This window comes from Larus michahellis, chromosome 5 (assembly GCF_964199755.1).
Source record: "Larus michahellis chromosome 5, bLarMic1.1, whole genome shotgun sequence".
Classification (NCBI taxonomy): domain Eukaryota; kingdom Metazoa; phylum Chordata; class Aves; order Charadriiformes; family Laridae; genus Larus; species Larus michahellis.
This window is the reverse complement of record NC_133900.1, coordinates 1,104,398-1,122,994: the sequence shown is the minus strand read 5'-3', so window position 1 is coordinate 1,122,994 and position 18,597 is coordinate 1,104,398. Positions and strand designations below refer to the sequence as shown.

The window sequence follows — 18,597 nt, the reverse complement described above, 5'->3', positions numbered from 1 at the left end:
TTCAAAAATATTTGCTCGGGACAGATTTGCAAGTTCAGGAGAAAACCAGATGTTATTTCTTAAAACACTGCAGGTGGTGGAGTTGCTGCTAGCTCGAGGGGCAAACAAAGAGCACAGGAATGTTTCTGATTACACACCTTTAAGCCTCGCCGCTTCTGGTGGCTACGTGAACATTATCAAGATTCTGCTAAATGCTGGGGCAGAAATAAATTCCAGGCAAGTTCCCTTTTCACCCCTTCTCTAATGGTTTCTGTAGTATTCTTACTTTTTACCCTTTCGAGAAGGACTTCTTGACAACTATGTGAGCAAAACCTTACTTCTCTTACGTGATCACAAGCAATGTATTGTTTAATTTGTAGTAGGCTTCCTCTCCCCTTAAGTAAGACACCAAAGGTTTTGACTGCACGTTTCTAATGCTCTTTTAATTTCCATCTCCCTCTCTGTATTTTGTTCATTTCTTTCCCATAGCATAGGATCAGTCTTCTTTGTCAAAGATATAAATCTTTCTTTTTGTCTGATTGGCCTGCTGATTGAAATTAGTGCTGGGTTACACGAAGAAAGCATGTGTGTGTTTATCCCTTTGTTTTCCCTGTGTAGTTGAAGGAAAGCTTTTTCTCTGTGCGTGTGCATGCATGTAATGCTTTTGCATCCATTGGGAGGTAGAAAATAGCTCAGCTGTGCCCCGCACAAGCCAAATGAAAAGTCAAAGGAAAAGTTGAGCTCCTTGTAGGAGATGTCTTCAAATTTACAGCAATTAAGAGGTAACAAGCATAGTACCTCTGGGTAGGAATATTTGCCTAAGCACTGCTGCTGTGGAGAACCTTTTGTAGTTTCCTTAATAGTTGCTGCGTGGCTGATTTTTTGGTCTTAGATAAGTACTCTGCCTTCACTGGCCTTGTTAAAGTCATTTCGGAGGTGTGATTGTGGTTTACAGAGTGGGTTTTTTTTTCCTTTTTCTCTTTCAGAACTGGTAGCAAATTGGGCATTTCTCCCTTAATGCTGGCAGCCATGAATGGGCACACTGCTGCCGTCAAGCTGTTACTGGACATGGGCTCCGATATAAATGCCCAGATAGAGACCAACAGGAACACGGCGCTGACTCTGGCGTGTTTCCAGGGGAGGACCGAGGTGGTCAGCCTGCTGCTTGACAGAAAAGCTAACGTAGAGCACAGAGCTAAGGTAAGGAGCAAAGAGCTCAGCAAGTCTCCCAGAAGAGACACTGTTAGTCATCGCTTTTCTGTGGTCGTCTGATGATTTTCTTGCCTTTTGTGCAAGTTGACTTCCCCAGTTCGGTTAGCCGAACTGAACCATACATTGTAAAGAAAAATAATGACTGCACTTAAGGGCTAGTATTTTGTGAGTTACGCTGTTGATCAGAAGACAAGTGTGTCTTCTGAAACCTTAATTAATCTTCAGAGAAATTGAGAGCAGCGGGCTTTGAATCCCCTTTGAATCGAGCTCTAAGAGCTGACTGAAGATGAGCTAGCCTTAAAAATGTTGCTAAGCTGTTAGGAACTGACCAGGTGACAATTGGAATCTGCACACCAGGACTAGAAATATGTTTCTAGAAGCTGAAATAAATCCTTGCTCGAGTGAAACACACCTCTCACCCCCAACTCATTGCTCGTTTTCCCCGCTTGCTTGCCTTAGACTGGTCTCACACCGTTGATGGAAGCAGCTTCTGGTGGCTATGCAGAAGTGGGCAGAGTTCTGCTGGACAAAGGTGCAGATGTCAACGCTCCTCCGGTCCCTTCCTCGAGAGACACGGCTTTAACCATTGCAGCAGACAAAGGGCACTACAAATTCTGTGAGCTTCTCATTAGCAGGTACTGTATTTGCAAGTGTGCTGCTTGAAGGAAAGCATCTTAAATATGGCCTTACTTAGACTGATCTTTCCCAATATACAGGAGTATTTCCCAGTATACGCTACAGGATAGGAATAGGGAAAGGTTCTGTGTCAGTTGGTCATTAATACGTGTTTTTATTTATCAAAAGTGATCAAACAAAGTTCTCTTCGGTGTTAGAGTGCTCGCTTTTGCCCAAACAGACTAAATCAGTTTTTCCTGTCCCACTGAATGTTAGAAATAAACAATTTTATGTGGTAGTCATAATGATGACATGGAGCTATTTCAGACAGTAGTCTTAAGTCCTTAAACAACAGATGATGTGCACAAAATATATGTGTAATGATTTCTTGGGGTTTTTTTGACATTGATCACGATGCATGTTCAATGTAATTGCGTTTCCTGGGTAGCTTTTGGATATGTCATTTTCCAAGTAGTAGCACTGGTTGTTGGCTTGCACTTCAAATGTCCTAAGTGGTTGCGAGTAAACTAATGAAGCATACTGATGGATGGAGTTAATGAAGTAATTAGAGAAGCTTCAGAGACAGCTGACAAACAGCAGGAATTAGGGTATTAAAATATGTTTTTAGGCTGAGTTGAAGCTTTTGGCAGCATCAGAAGAAACAAAAATATAATATTGTGAACTGAAGCACTCTATGGCTGCTTATGTTTAATGTGAAAATGAGTATTGAATTTTACCCTATTGCCCTTGTGTTGCCTGTCCAGTTGATACATGAAATGAAAAAGCTGGTTCAGAGTTTTGATTGAAGGTGTTTGTTTTTGTAGAGGAGCTCACATTGATGTGCGTAACAAGAAGGGGAATACTCCGCTGTGGCTGGCAGCGAACGGAGGGCACCTAGATGTTGTCCAACTGCTAGTTCAAGCTGGAGCTGATGTGGATGCTGCTGATAACAGGAAGATAACTCCTCTTATGGCAGCCTTTCGAAAGGTAAAATACCAGGTTCACCTTTGGTCTTAGCTGGTATTGTCTCGATCATCCCTACATAGTTCCTATATATGGAACGTAGCTGACAGAAACTATGTATTTAAAATTATGTCAACTGTTAATTTTAATGCTTGGCATTGAATCTTCAAAAATAGGTATGTGTGTCACCTGTATAATAGCTGTGTTAAATTCTAGTAGAAATTTGCTTTATAGGCACTTTGCTGAGGTGGGTTCTCCTGGGTCTGTCCAGGGGTGAAAGTTGCAGTGTGTTTGTGCAGAGAGGAGGAATGCGTGGTAGAACTCGGGGGAAATCGGTTTGGCTTCTTACGCAAGAGAAGATGAGCACTTTCACCAAAAAAAAAGTGTGGTTTAGCCTGATCTAACTCTAGAGATAATTGTTCTTAGGAAGGAAGCGTAGTTCAAGTGCTGCAGTACTGGAAAAATTGCAAATGACTGTGGGATCCTCTTCAGTTGCCAGAGCTGGGCATTTGAAAACTACCAAAATAAAAGGCAGGAGTATGTGACAGTGCGGCTGGAGTAAGGGTGGCTTGACAACCACTACTGCAATTGCTTGCCTTCTCTTCCAGCATACATGTGAAGAAACATCCCTTGCTAGTTTAAGAGGTGATAAAGATTAAAAAAAAAAAGAGTACATGTTGAGAGCATCATTTGAAGGAGTTGGAAGTAAATATTTTGCAACGAGCGCTTGGACTGAAGTGTTCCTTATCAAACCAGAAGCAGCTGGCCTGATATAAAATGTCGTCCTTGAAATTTTTTTTCCAGGGTCATGTAAAAGTGGTGCGTTACCTAGTGAAAGAAGTAAACCAGTTTCCATCAGACTCGGAATGCATGAGATACATAGCAACAATCACTGATAAGGTAAGATTGTAAGAATAAAAATATTTGAGAAGGAATGGTGCTGTGACTCAGATTTAGAGTCAAGGTTATGAATGGTCTTTAGCTTCCTGGCACTCCAGATTACAGCCAAAGGATGAGTCCTGTTGGAATTTTTCAGAAAAAACATTGCAAAAAATGGGAACACGCAGCTACGGTAATTTTGTGCTCCTTGGTGCTGTGAGAAAACTAGTAAAGGTGGTGTTATTGATTATCTGTGCTTATTTTCAAGCGTTCTCCCAGTCGCCACCTCACTCTGCTCCACCTTCCCCCTGTTGAGCAAGTTTGGGCTGAGTTTACGATGGCTTTTGCAGTGGGGTGGAGGTCACAGGATGAACTTACAAGAGTGTGTGTGAGCCTAAGTATGAAGTTTCTTAACTTTGTGAAAAAAGAAAGAAAATACAAAACATAATTGACAGTGAAGTGGTTTCTTGCAGCATATTAAGTGGACTGCTGCTCTTCCTTGTGGAGGTTCAGTGTTGTTTGGTTTATCTTCAGTCCAGATGAAAAGGGTAAAAGCTACTTTATCATTTTTGTCACTTATCGCTTACTTTATCGCTGTAGGAGATGCTGAAGAAGTGCCACCTGTGTATGGAGTCAATTGTTCAAGCCAAAGATAGACAGGCTGCTGAGGCCAACAAAAATGCAAGCATTCTTTTAGAGGAACTGGACTTGGAGAAGGCAAGTTGAAAGAGTTTGGAGCTGTGAATATTTATTTGATAAAATCCCGATTTCACGTTCCTTCGAGATTATAGGATTGGTGAAATTGCATATTAAAGTATAGGAGTATGTGTAATTACCGTAACTAGAGTGTCTAGAGCTGAGCATCTTGTTGTTCAGGTAATCTTTGAACTTTACTTTGACTATTACTCAGAAATTGGATCAAGAAACTCCGATATAACTATTTCCTCTGGAATAATACTGTACCAAAAGAAAGATTTCTGAGTGTAATTTTTTTGTCAAGTGCGTGATAGGTGGTCATTTTCCAGTCCACTGGTATGGATTTTAGGTCTAAAACCTGTTTTGTGTCTTAAATATTAAAAAAAATATACTAATAATGTTACTAGAAACCATAGTACTGTAGCAGAAATCTAATGGAAAAGTCGAAGTACAAGTATGGCGTCAAATGAGCGTGTGCTTTATATCCAGGCTCGCTGAAACCATTCCACGTTCTAATCTTTGAGAGGGAGGTGAGTGTTGTTAGGACTGTACCGCTGAGACTCGCAGCGTGACATGAAGAATCCTGAAAATCCATCTTGGAAAACTCTGACTTAAGTTTATAGGGTGTCTGTCCTCTGTTTGTACGCTAACCTTCCGTTAAAGTCAGTGAACAATCTACTTGGAACAAGTAAATACATAAAAGTATGGATTGTAGAGAATTTAGCCTCTGTTATGTAAATACATTAGTCTAAAATGCAAATTCAGCCTCCTAAGAAATATTTGCATTCCTTGAAATGCATGGGACACCTTGTGATACTGTTGCACGTGCTTGACTTGCAGCTGAGGGAAGAGAGCAGGAGACTGGCTTTGGCTGCCAAAAGAGAGAAAAGAAAGGAGAAAAGGAGGAAGAAAAAAGAAGAACAAAGACGAAAGCTAGAAGAAATAGAAGCAAAAAATAAAGAGAATTTTGAACTTCAAGCTGCTCAGGAGAAAGAGAAGCTAAAAGCTGAAGGTGATTTAAAATAGTTGCCTTAATTTTGCAACAAGGCCTTGATTTTTACACCCAGTATTAAAAAATCGCTTTTCTTGTCAAAATTTGAAGACAAGCTTTCTTGTGGCCTTTGGTTTACCTTTTCCATTAAGCCTGTGGATTAGTGTGATGGCTTTTTCAGTGTCTTGCTGGGGCAAGTAACTGGTGCCACCAGCTTCAGTGAGAGTTATGGGTTAACTTCATCGTGGGGATGGTGTTGGCTTGGTGTTGGTGGTTTTTTTTCTCCTTCTTCCGGGCCCCAATACTTTTAATACCAGGTCAACTTTTATTATTTTATTTTTTTTAGCTAACAAACAGAATGATGATAATGATTAGCTGAAAAATATGGTGATAAGGAAATTCCAAATACCTAGTGTTCTCTTCTTCCCCAGCGAAACCTGGCTCTTTTGTGTCTCGGGCTGTCTCGGGCAATAAGTGTTATGTGCTGTACTGAGAAATGCTTTTCACTGATCATTCCTTCACTCTTAGATGCGGAAAGAAAAGACGTGACAATTTTTTTATGTTGTTTCATACGCTAGTTTATGTCCCCTAATTACTTGCGTCTGTCTTCCCATGCCTGAATTGAGTTTCCCGTTTGTTAAATTGCTACTGCGTTTGTTGCAAGAGAAGAAGGAAATTCTATACGAGTTAGGATAAACGAGGGGAGAGGCTCCAGGGTATGACATATATAATAGTTTTACAGATGTCCGCACAAGCTTCCTCAAGCCAGCTAAATTCGCACTCCTTTTTCACTCTTCCATCAGATGATCCGGAGGTCCCCATGGAGCCTCCCAGTGCTACCACTACAACCACCATAGGTATATCTGCAACGTGGACAACGCTAGCAGGTTCCCATGGGAAGAGGAATAATACCATCACCACGACAAGCTCCAAAAGGAAAAACAGGAAAAACAAAGTAACCCCTGACAACGTTCAGATTATATTTGATGATCAGCTCCCGATTTCCTATAGCCAGCCAGAGAAAGTGAATGGTGAATCGAAGAGCAGCAGTACTAGTGAAAGTGGTGATAGTGACAATATGAGGATTTCCAGCTGTAGCGACGAAAGCAGCAATAGCAACAGCAGCCACAAAAGTGACAATCATTCTTCCACAGCCGTTACTAACACACAGAGCAACAAAAAGCAGCCATCGGTTCTTGTCACTTGTCCAAAGGATGAGAGGAAAGCAGTCACTGGCAAATCATCCATAAAGTAAGTTGCTGCGACTGTGAATGCCGCTTTAAGGTGGTTGTTGCCCTAGGTGTGAGCGCTGTACCTCTGTCATCATGGACTTGCATTCTTAAATCAGTTGTTCGGAAGTGGACGAGGCAGTATGTCCTTGCTGTAGTGTGTTTGAGGAGCGTAAATATTGTTGCAGTATGAACTTCAGCTTAGTAGTAGGTTTGGAAGCAAGAACCATCATCTTGGATCTGGAATTACAGAATTGTTGGAGTATTTTGAGACGTAAGCATCTCAATTCAAGCAGCTTCTTAATAAGGTAGCGCATTGGTGCTAAAACAGAAAAATTCTTGGGGGGGGCTGGAGAATTGGGGAAATACAATCCTTCCTTTCCTTTTTTTTTGACTGCATAATGACAGCATTTAATTTCTTTCAAAGGTTGTCTGAAGTTATAAGTGAAGTGACGAGTAATTCCTTGTCTACTTGCACAAAGTCCGGTCCTTCTCCCCTTTCTTCTCCAAATGGAAAGCTAACCATTGCTAGTCCTAAACGTGGTCAGAAAAGGGAAGAAGGCTGGAAGGAAGTTGTGAGAAGGTAAGCAAAATATTCCCCGGAGTACCCTCGTTGATGTCCTTTTTCAGAATGTTTTGTCTATTGTACCCGCTCTGGAGTTACTGAATCACCAGTTTCTTAGTGGACCTGATAGATTTCACAAAATTACTGCTACATTGGTTGACTTGTGCATTCTAACATTGTTTTGCCCCATCTGCTCACCGCATCACGCCATAGAAGTGTTTCCCAGTTAAGACTGTTTCTTTTTTGTATAGATCCAAGAAGGTTTCTGTTCCATCAACTGTAATTTCCAGAGTCATTGGCAGAGGCGGATGTAACATCAACGCGATCCGTGAGTGCACGGGAGCGCACATAGACATTGACAAACAGAAGGACAAAACTGGAGATAGAATAATAACAATAAGGTAAGCCGGCTGCTTGATTTGCTCGTTCCGATGGGGATTCTCTCATTGTGGAACACCTTCCTGTATAGAAAAATGAAAAGGCTTGACCTCATCGTCCCATGAAAGATCACGTTGATACAGTCGGTTCTTTGAGGCAGGGGAGATGAATGGGGTGGGGAAACCAAGAACAACTGCTAGTCTGTACCAGCACGTGTGTACAAAAGATGATTTGAGATACGGTGCAGCATAAACGTTAGGATTCTGTGTTCAGAGTTGTTTAGACGTGGCTAGATATGTAGTGTATTTGGGGAGGTAAACATTTTAACCATTTGGGTTCTTTGGGAGTTGAAAGTTTTCAACTTGAGCTTCTTAAATAATTATTGGCAGCAAGAGTGTACCAAGCTCAGTTGTCATACAGAGTGTTATTCTTCTGTCTGTGTTAGTATGACGGATGGCGGGCTGGATCGTGCGTTGGAGGTACTTTGCTATTACGTGTGTAAATGCTTTAGATGCACTTTCCCTTTTCCCTTCAATTTTATAGGGGTGGCACAGAATCAACGAGACAGGCCACGCAGTTGATCAATGCTCTGATTAAGGATCCCGATAAAGAAATTGATGAACTTATTCCAAAGAACCGTTTGAAAAGTTCATCTGCAAACTCCAAAATAGGGTCATCAACACCTGCCACCACTACAGCTGCTAACAGTTCTCTCGTGGGCATCAAAGTGACCACCGTAGCTGCTTCGTCGACATCTCAAACTGCCTCCGCGCTCACCGTGCCTGCAATTTCTTCAGCGTCCACTCACAAAACCATTAAGAACCCAGTGAACAACGTGCGGCCTGGTTTCCAAGTCTCTCTTCCATTAGCATATCCTCCTCCGCAGTTTGCACACGCTTTACTCGCTGCTCAGACTTTCCAGCAGATCCGTCCGCCTCGGTTGCCCATGACACACTTCGGAGGTACTTTCCCACCGGCTCAGTCCACGTGGGGTCCGTTTCCTGTTAGGCCCTTGAGCCCTGCAAGAGCTACCAACTCACCGAAACCTCACATGGTGCCTCGCCATAACAGTCAGAACAGCAGCGGTTCTCAGGTGAATTCAGCCAGTTCTTTGACAACTAGTCCAACAGCTACAACAAGTTCAGTGGCTTCTACTGTGCCTGGTTCTTCTGCAAACGGCAGTCCAAGTTCACCTTCGGTCAGAAGACAGCTTTTCGTCACAGTGGTGAAGACATCAAACGCCACAACGACCACGGTGACAACCACGGCGAGCAACACGAGCACAGCGCCTACAAATGCCACGTATCCAATTCCTACTGCCAAAGAACACTACCCTGCATCTTCCCCGTCATCTCCTTCGCCTCCTGCGCAGCCAGCGGGTGTTTCCAGGAGCAGTCCATCCGACTGCGTAGCAACCTCTCCAAATAAAGGTGCACCTTCATCTGATCCGGAAGCGGGTAGCCCGCCAGCAGTGGAAACGAGCAGCTCAACCAGCAGTAGGCAGCCCAGTTCTGGTACCGGCAGCTCATCCGCGCACCCTGCTCATCAGCAGCCCCCGGGAGCTCCTCTGCAAGAGGCACGACCCCCACTTCAGCAACCTCAGGTTCCTGCACCAGATCCTCGAATGGTCGTGCCTCCAAATTTAGCGGCGACGAGCTCAGCTGCTCCTGTGGCAGGTCCAACAAATGCCCCGATGACCTATCCCATGTCTCAGACATCCATGGGGTCTTCTCAGCCCGCAGCCAAGATGGAAACCCCGGCCATCAGACCACCTGTCCACGGAACCGGTAGCGTCCATAAGAATCCGGCTCCTGTGCAGAATTCTTCTGTCGCAGTCCTCAATGTTAACCACATCAAAAGGCCTCACAGTGTTCCTTCTTCGGTGCAGCTTCCTTCTACCTTAAGTACACAAAGTGCTTCTCAGAATTCAGCCCATCCAGCAAACAAGCCCATGGGTAACAATTTCAGTGCTACTTTACCCTTTGGGCCCTTTAGTACGTTGTTTGAAAACAGTCCTACGTCTGCTCATGCCTTCTGGGGTGGTTCCGTCGTTTCATCGCAGACAACACCGGAATCTATGCTATCAGGAAAGTCTTCATTTTTGCCAAATTCAGATCCTTTACATCAGTCTGATACTTCCAAAGCCCCGGGTTTTAGGCCACCGTTACAGAGGCCAGCTCCAAGTCCCTCAGGTAAGTCCCTGTTTTGCCTTCATACCTTAAAAATATTCTTAAATATCCACCTCATGTTTTTATTTTGAACATGTAACGCTTTCCGCCTCAGCTTTTGTGACCACTTATAGTAAATCGCTGTCTGCCCTGCAACGAAAGGGCGCTGTAATGGATTTTATTGTTGATTCTGTAAGCAAAGTTGAGTTCAGTTTCCTTTTAAGTGCCACCTGTCAAATCCAGTAACGATTTTGCAGCTGATGAACTTCATAAAAGTCGAGCCGAGACATTCTTTTTGGCATTCCAGTCTACTCTTTTGCGATAGCTGAGATAGGGAAACACTTGATTGCTGTTTCCACCTCCCTTCCCTACCACCAGCTAACAGCTATTCCAGTTGGTGATAACCTGCTGCTTGGCCTGAGGCTGCAGAGAAATACGCAGCATCTTCAAAGTGTTAGGAAGATACAAAAATGTGTGTTTTGATGTGAACTTGTAGTAAGAGGGGTGTTCTCTTAACTACTAAACTTGATCAAAAAACTTAATTTGATTGACTTCCTGAGTTCTGTTGGGAGTTGTTCAGCCCTCTGCGCAGGCAGAGGCTGAGGAGTTGTCATAGAACTTGTTATGTAGCCTCCAGAAAGCACACACAGAGTTTGTACCAGCTGTGCCTGTTTTGGTAGGAGCCCTGAGTTGTTTACGTAGCTTAGGTTTATGAATTAAAAGATAATTCAGCTAGTTTTTTCATATTTTGTGGATATCATTATTTTGAGTAGATTTTGAGGCACTCTGTGAATTTTGTCAACTTAATACACTTCTTAGTGTTTTGATTTTGGCACGCTCTGCACTGCCTATCGCAGTGAAATCATAAATTAAACTCTTCTGTCACGTGCTTTATGAGCAGGAGAAAGATGCAAGTGCCACAGCAGGTGGGTGGTAACAAGCTTCCTTAACAGTCTTTGAAACTTAAAATCCTAACACTTTATTTTTTCCCTTTCTTCATTGAGGAGAACATTCCAAGGGCAGTAATTCTTGTATTTTGAATATCTGGGCTAATCAGTGCCACCTGGTCTTAATAAAATATCATTTTCTTAAGCAAGTTAAAAAGTATGCCTGGATTGGGAAAAAAACACTTCAGTGTTGATCGTGTATAAAGACAGTCTGTAAAATAAAAAATGAAAGGAGAAAGTCCTCAGATCTTCAGTATTATTTCCACCATTCTTGGTGCAAAGTGATGCTTTCTAAACCTACAAAACTTCAATTGCGGGTTAATAAAATGCTCAGTTACTTTTCCAATGTCCAGTTATATCAGAACATGGATTATATTCCCTAAATTTCTTTGAATTTAAGGTACCTGTGTGATAACCTAAGAGTCATTCTTGATTTACATACCCAGCACAACTGCCACATACTGTTAAAACTCGCAGAGTATGAAGCTGAAGGCTCCCAGTTCTCTTGGGGAAATAGTAGCACCCCCCACGCACCAACAATTGATTGGATAAAAGTTTTCCTTCCTCCTCGATTATTTCCCTGAATCGGGCGACCTCTTCACAGGGATCTTGGAGTGCTGGGAGTGACTTGTGCCGATTTCTCTCCTAGGTATTGTCAGTATGGATTCACCCTACGCTTCTGTAACACCCTCTTCTACACACCTGGGTAACTTCGCCTCCAACCTCTCCGGAGGTCAGATGTACGCGCCGGGGACACCTCTTGGCGGAGCACCCGCAGCTGCTAATTTCAACAGACAGCATTTTTCCCCACTCAGTTTATTGCCTCCATGTTCATCAGCATCAAATGGTGAGTTCTACTCAGTGGGAAAGGAGTTGAGAAGCTATTGTACAATACACTGGCCTCGTGCGGTGCCTATTTTAGGTAGGCTTTTCTAGTTTGCTGTGTTGTAAACATCAGGTTTTTAGATATGTTTTAAACCTTTATGCAATCCCAGATTTTTGAGATCAAATTTTCTTGTGCAAGTTCGGATACCTGGTGTGGGTTTTTTACCAGGTAAGGTCATGCTGTTGCGGAGTTCCTTATTCTTGCTGCAGTTAACTTTGGCTTGTGAACGTATGTCATGTTCTTTTAGTCATTTTGCAAAGAAAAGCTTGGGTTTTTTTGGTTTGTGAAGGTTATACTCCAAGTGTGAGTTGTGTAAACCTTGTAATGATGTTTTACTAAAGCTAGCTCGACAGTGGCGATGGCTTGGTTTTTCTGATGTCCTTAAAACAGAACTGTGTCCTGTGTTTTGGGAGAAAACGCTTAGGGCAAGTTCTGGTACCTTCCTCCACGTTTAGCCCTGCAGTTTTGGCTGTGTAGCAGAGTTTTTTTGGACAGGAAACAACTAAACTGTTGAGTGCTGGTTTATTCAGGGAACAAGTTAGTCTGTCTCACTGGCAAAAATAATGACAAACAAAAGCCACAAAAAAAACCCCACATAGAACAAATCAGGATTAAAGAAAAAAATAAAACAACAAAAACCCAAATACTACCCAACCCAACAACAACATGGGTTTATTTCAGCTATGCTTTTGCATATAATGCTCAAATAGGCTATTGCTGATACACAGGAATGCTTAGTTAAGATTTTGAACCGTCTGTTGTCATCGGTTGTGGTGTGTGTCCAGTAGCTGAGCTGATGGGGCATGATAATCATTTTACATAAGAGACTAAATCGATGGTGAACGTCTCCCTGGTCTGAAAGTAAAACTGTTAAAATGATGCTGAAATGTTTGCTATATGAATCTGGCAGTAAACTACCCGTTTTCACTTGTTTGATGTATGGCTGGGCATTAAAGGATGGTTGGTGGTGACTTGAGAGGACGTGGCTGCCGTTACTAAGTGCTCTCGTTGCTCTTCTCGCAGAGTCTCCTGCTCAGTCGGTGTCTTCTGGAGTACGAGCACCATCTCCCACCCCTTCAGCCGTGTCCTTGGGATCAGAAAAACCCAGTACTGTTTCTCAGGACAGAAAAGTTCCTGTTCCAATTGGGACTGAACGGTCTGCACGTATTAGACAAACTGGAACTTCTACCCCATCTGTTATTGGGAGCAACCTAGCTGCTCCGGTGGGACATAGTGGGATCTGGTCCTTTGAAGGTATAGGTGGCAATCAAGGTACGTGGTGTTAATAGATGTCCCTGTGCTTGCAATTGACCACGATGTTGAGTTTTCCTAACTTGCCTTTGGAGCTGAAGGAGGATGCCAAAGCGAATGCCTCAAAACGTAGGAGTGCTATTGGGGAAGGAGTTGGAGCAGGGACTTCTCTTTGCCCTCTTGTCCACTTAATTGTGATTTAACAAGGTCTTGGAAAACCTCAGGCTGCGAAGATTTGTTACTTGAAGCAAGAAACTTTTGTTTCTTTTGAGTTTTCTTTGTTCTTTCTAGTCATACCATTTGCATTTTACTAACACAAGGCTCTTGGTTCTCCTGTAGTCACCTTGAATTCAGTATTTCATAATTCATTAAAAACTCAAGTTACTGATGGGACAGCTTTTCTCAGCAAGTGCTTCAGGAGTCTTGGATGAATTTCTTTTCCCAGTGTTTTTGGGGATTTTCATTTGTTTGTTTGTTTTGTTTTTGTTTTTATCCTCGGGTTGAGGGGGAGGGAATGGTGAGATCCCGTTGGATGGTACCTCTGGAGGTCATGTCCGCCTCCTGCACAAAATGGGATTTGCTGTGAGGTCAGATGGGGTTGCTCAGGGCTTTATCCAGTCTGATCTTGAGAACCTCGGAGGATGGCAAGTGCTCAGCCTCTCTGAGCAACGTGTTCCACTGCTTGAGTGAGGAATCCAGACCGCTTAGGGTTTTAATAGGCTGACTGTCTACATGCTTGGCATGCGATGAGTATGCTGTCATGGGGTGGTTTTCCCCAAATATAAACCAGATAGGATGTATCCAAACCTTTTTCACTTCACTAGTGATCTTTTCCCCATAGCAAGAGGCTATTCATCATTAAGGCTTTAGAAATTGAGTGGTTTTATTTGTGTTGTCTAGGTGTAAAAGTTGCCCTTTATGTCTGCCTTGGCTTTCAGAATGCTGCTTTCTTCCTATTTCATTCAGAACGGGATTGGCTCTTCCCTTGTTGGGTTTTAGGATGGCTTATGAAATGTTTCTGTATTCCTCTCTGCCCCTCCTAATATAATTTCCTTATGTTTTATTTTGAAAAACTGGCTTTCTGGGTGTCTGAGGTTTGGACTGTAATAACAATACCAAGCTGCCTCTAATGAATTCATGTAATTAGAACATGAGCACATGTCTCCAGCTGGTCATTTTCTGGTTTTGCTTGTCAAAAGTACTTCTCTGTGTCTTAGTTCATTAAATAATTCTTGAAGGAATGGTAATGAACAGGAGCAAGTAGTCTTCATAGGGTACATAAGCATACATATCCCTTTCACAGCACCAAACGCACACGGGATTTAGGTTTTTGGAGGAGGAAAAATTAGCACAAATGCCAGCTTTCCCTTTCAAATGAAGGAATACTGCAGAGGTGGTGCTTGGGTTGCATATAACTGCTCAAAACTCCTTGCACTGGCTTGGGGTTCCTGCCGGCGGGTGACTTTATGTGCAGATGCCATTCCTGATGCTCTCCGTCCCGCATGCCCCGAGGTTTTAATGCTGGTAGATGCACAGGAACAGCAAGCTGAGCAAATGTCACTTGTAGAAACATTACAGCATGCAAACAGGCTGGAAAAGGGATGATTAGCAGTTGTAATGCTGTTGCTGTGTCGTCTGTGCTGTTAGATAAAGTGGATTGGTGTCACAGCGGGATGGGGAGCCACATGATCCACAGGCCCATGTCGGACCCAGGGGTGTTCTCGCACCAAGCCATGGAGAGAGACAGCACGGGAATCGTAACGCCTTCCGGTACATTCCATCAGCCTGTTCCTGCAGGATACATGGACTTCCCAAAAGTCGGGGTAATAACCTTCTTGGACTTGCTATGCGCGGTGCCGCCCGATTGCCATGTCGGCACGTGGGGCAGGTGAACAACACGAAGGTATCTTTCACTGTGCGTGTGGGAGCTGAAAGGTTAACTAGCCTTCACGGTACTGCAGAAGCCCAGATCTAATCAAAAATACCTTGTCTGCAATGTAATAAATACACGCATAGAAGGGTTTTTCTTAAATTCAGGTGTTTCTTTGCTGCTTTAAGACTGAGAGTTTAGTTTCTTTAACGTGAATCCCCTTTTGTCATTCTGTGTGTGCAATAGTAGCAGTGTTGATGAACACACCCTGATTCTTGCTTTTTCCTCCCCCGAAGGGCATGCCTTTTTCTGTGTATGGGAATGCAATGATGCCTCCTGTAGCCCCCATCGCAGATGGTACTGGAGGCCCTATATTTAATGGGCCTCATGCTGCTGACCCATCTTGGAACTCGCTGATAAAGATGGTTTCAAATTCCACAGAAAACAACGGGCCTCAGACGGTAATCTTTCGATTTTTACATTCGCAGTTTTGTTTCAACTTGAGAAACAGCGTGGTGAAGATAAGACCTTAGCTGTTAGAAAATACAGAAATGCAGTGTATTGTTCCTTGTTTCTGCTGCTCTCTAAGGAGCTGATACAGCCCCGCTGCTCACTATGGCACCGAGTGCTGTACCTGCCTACCGACAACTTCTAAACGTTAGTCATCCCTCCAAAAATAAGTCTAAGTTGCCCTGAGAAGAAATGGGCATCACTTGGTTAATGCAGTTCAAAGGAATGTGCTGCAGTGACTTCTGTCAGCACGTTTGTGCTTGAGAATTGGGAAGCTTTCTTCCAGCTGAGCTCAGAGAAGCTGCCTGTTTGATCCGATGCCTGGTTACTTACTGCAGATCAGCTTTTTTTTGATTGTGCTGTAGGCAAGCCTGGATACAAAAGATAGTTTTACGCCATATGTTTTACATGATTTCTGTCTGTGCTGTTCTGCATTTGGGAAAACACAAGCAAGGACTAAAGGATGGTTGCTGGGCTCTGGAAGGGATGATGTCTTCCCTGTGTTAGGAGCTCACCTCGCAAGGGAGCAAGTCACTCTGACCTTGCCTGGGTTATAGGCTTGGCCACTAAATATGATGTAGGTACTGGGATTACATTCCCCTAAACCTCTTGTTGGTACTCAGTTGTCTTCGGCAGCTAATATTATAATGGATGATCAGTAGTTCCTGTTATGTTATATCCTGTCTTTATTTGGAATTATTCAGTGAGCTCTGCTATACTCTTATTAGATAAAGATATTCCTGGACTTAATTTGCTTGGGAATGGTCCGGGCTGCACACAGCAGCTCCCAGCTCCGTCAGACCAGACGTGTGCAGAAGAAGAGGTGGTCTGTTGTTTGGCCACAGTTCATGTATTGCTCTGAAGCAGTTCAGGACCGTTCAGAGGCGACTTCTGGTTTAGTGAGAAAACTTTGCCCCCCAAAGGAAGGTTTCATTTGTTAGACTTGGGTTTCCACAGAGCTGAGGGTGTTGGTATGCACTGGGGGAAAATAATTCAAGGTGCCAGAAATCAAGTTCTTGATTGTCTGAACTTCCTAAGGTAAAGACAGACTCCTGCTCTGAAAGCTGGAGGTCTTCAGACGCTGTCCTTCCAAATAATTTTGGACATCATACAGAGTCCTCTTAATTCTCCTTGTCAGCGGACCTGGCATGTTTAGAGAGAGTGCTTATTTCCCTGGCTCAGAAGGGATACGTTTTTCCTGTGGAAAAGTGAAACGGATATTACATCAGTGTTGCTATGATGGAGGAATGAGTGAGCATAAATGGGGCTGATTTCTCTCTGATTCAGCTGTGAAGCCAAGCAGTCGGGCTGGGTGACTGTGTTGTTTTTGCACTAAGTAGACAGGAGGAAGAAGATGGACCCTTTGGCCAAGGTGAAAAAGTACAGGTGGAGGGACTGAAACCCCATTTCCCTCTTGTCTCACCTGAATTACAGCAGGATAAACAAGTGCTGAAAGGAGCTTAGTGTAGTTTGAGGATTGATTGCTGTGTTGTAGTTTTGACTTTGGAACTGTATCGAGCAGCCCCGAAGCGTGGCGTTAAATGAAGCTTTCTCTTGCAGGTGTGGACTGGAACTTGGACACCTCACATGAACAGCGTGCATATGAACCAGCTTGGCTGAGTGGGATCAACGTGCGAGCCTTGAGATTCCTTTTTTGCGGAGGAAAACACAAATGGCAGAAACAGTTTATGTGCTCCCAGATCATTCTACTGATGTGCTTGACTGAAGTGTGTAGGCTTTTTGCAGAAGAACTTACTAACTGACCTTTTTCTGTGAACATTGTGACCGCCCATTCCCCACCATCATACGTTTCAACTTAGTTAGCCTTTATTCTTTCCTTTCTTTTTTTTTTTTTTGACATAACTTTCTGTTGAAGCTGTTCTTTGGCTGGTTGGTTTTAGTACTGTAAACTGCTTCTGAGCAAACACAGAAATTTAGCAAAATTATGTAAACTTGATCCTGAAGTTTTAGAATGGCAAATAAATGTACAATTGTTTACATAACAAATGGCTAAGCAGAAAGTAAATTTCAATATGTCAGTATAGAGGCTCTACTTTATGTAGACTTAAATTAATGTGAGATATGTACCTTCATATTCAGAAATCTGGATGTTTCCTTCATACATTAAACTATTAATAAGCATACCTTTTCTACTTGTGTAATTTAAGTACATTATAAAAAAAAACAAACGGGCATTATCAGAGGGCTCTTTTCCAAATGTGTGGTGGATTTCTTTGAGAAGGCATACATCAGTCATAACCAGATATTAAGAGTTTCCATTTTCCTTCTGCGAAAGGCTTTTCAGCAAAAAGTGCCTGAGAAAACAGCCTTTGGGCACATTTGGAGTCGCCTCCGCACTGAACTCCTCCCCTGCTTGCCCAGTGAACGTGGTAAATGTGTCACGTCGCAGCATCTATTAAAAATTATTCTTACAGTTGGGTCAGTGCAGCGAGGTCTGTTCTGTTCCACGAGTGCTCCCGGAGCTTCTGTTCCTCTGGTTCCTTCCTTTGCCTACAAAAGTCACTTCAGAACATGGATCCTTGGTGTCTGTTAGTTCAAGAGTAAGACTCTCAACTTGCAGTTTTAGCAGAGCTTCACTGATGAGAAGCAGCTCTGGAGGAAGGCTTTCATTTTGGTGTAAGTGGCTTTGCTAGTAGGCCATGTCTTGCTCTGAATTGGGTCCCTGCCCTCTGAAGGTTTATTTGGAAAAGTCTGAGTGAGAATTTCCTTGTGGTCACCTTCTCCACTTCCAGTTGCACGGGGTCAGTAGCAGGGCCAGGATGTGAAGTCTCGGGGTCCTGTGAGGCAAGGTTGGGATCCTCGTGCAGGTTGTGTGCGTATGGTTTAAGGTAGACAAGTATGTTTAGTATGGTTTAGAGGGACAAGTTGGATGTATTTTTGTGCGGGACAGGGAGGGCCGTTGTGATGTGTTGGTGGTTATTTTGCATGGAGGAAGGCTGAAGCAAAGCTTGTTTTTCTTGTGCTGTGTCACTTGGAGCCAAGCCTTCTGTTGGGAGTTACTATCCTGAGAGATGAAATCTGGGCAAGAAATGCCCCGGGTGAGTTAAATGCTCTGCTATTCGGGCTAGCTTTTAACAATGCTGGTTTGTACCTGTTACGGTCCTCCTTTAAAAGCCAGAAGAAAAAAAACCACTTGTCCAAAGAAACCTACTGCCTTTTACATACCGTGGTGTCCAGAAGGTTTGTACACAGAGGTGTCCACAGACATGCCCTTCTATGATGCTCTAAATAAAAGTCAGCTCCCTTTTCCAGCTGTCTGTGTAAAGAACTGGTTATAGCAAAAGGGATATCAAGCTGGAGAAGGGCAAGGAAAAATGATGGAAACTCCCTTTCGGTGTGTTAGTGTGAGAGGGGAATAGCGCCCTTCCGCTTTGCTCTGTGACCCCTTAGCCCTCCACTAGACTTTTTTGCTTAATCCGTCAGTGTTATTAAGGATT

At 43.3% G+C, this 18,597-nt stretch overlaps 1 protein-coding gene across 9 annotated transcripts in view; it reads left to right on the top strand.

The window, feature by feature from the left end:
* ANKRD17 (ankyrin repeat domain 17) overlaps positions 1-17,283 on the top strand; it is an 88,361-nt gene extending 71,078 nt beyond the window's left edge. For 8 of the 9 annotated variants that reach the window (XM_074587767.1, XM_074587772.1, XM_074587771.1 and 5 more), the window contains 16 exons: positions 74-216; positions 966-1,179; positions 1,651-1,826; positions 2,631-2,793; positions 3,574-3,669; positions 4,249-4,365; positions 5,185-5,356; positions 6,139-6,586; positions 6,992-7,147; positions 7,381-7,530; positions 8,051-9,699; positions 11,272-11,469; positions 12,532-12,780; positions 14,407-14,582; positions 14,926-15,090; positions 16,700-17,283. In XM_074587767.1, coding sequence (XP_074443868.1) covers positions 74-216; positions 966-1,179; positions 1,651-1,826; positions 2,631-2,793; positions 3,574-3,669; positions 4,249-4,365; positions 5,185-5,356; positions 6,139-6,586; positions 6,992-7,147; positions 7,381-7,530; positions 8,051-9,699; positions 11,272-11,469; positions 12,532-12,780; positions 14,407-14,582; positions 14,926-15,090; positions 16,700-16,759 — 4,332 coding nt within the window. In that variant the 3' untranslated portion in view covers positions 16,760-17,283. Of the gene's footprint in view, positions 1-73; positions 217-965; positions 1,180-1,650; positions 1,827-2,630; positions 2,794-3,573; positions 3,670-4,248; positions 4,366-5,184; positions 5,357-6,138; positions 6,587-6,991; positions 7,148-7,380; positions 7,531-8,050; positions 9,700-11,271; positions 11,470-12,531; positions 12,781-14,406; positions 14,663-14,925; positions 15,091-16,699 lie in introns of all 9 variants that reach the window. The other variant, XR_012587082.1, reaches the window with a different exon arrangement.
* Positions 17,284-18,597: the final 1,314 nt, after the last annotated feature.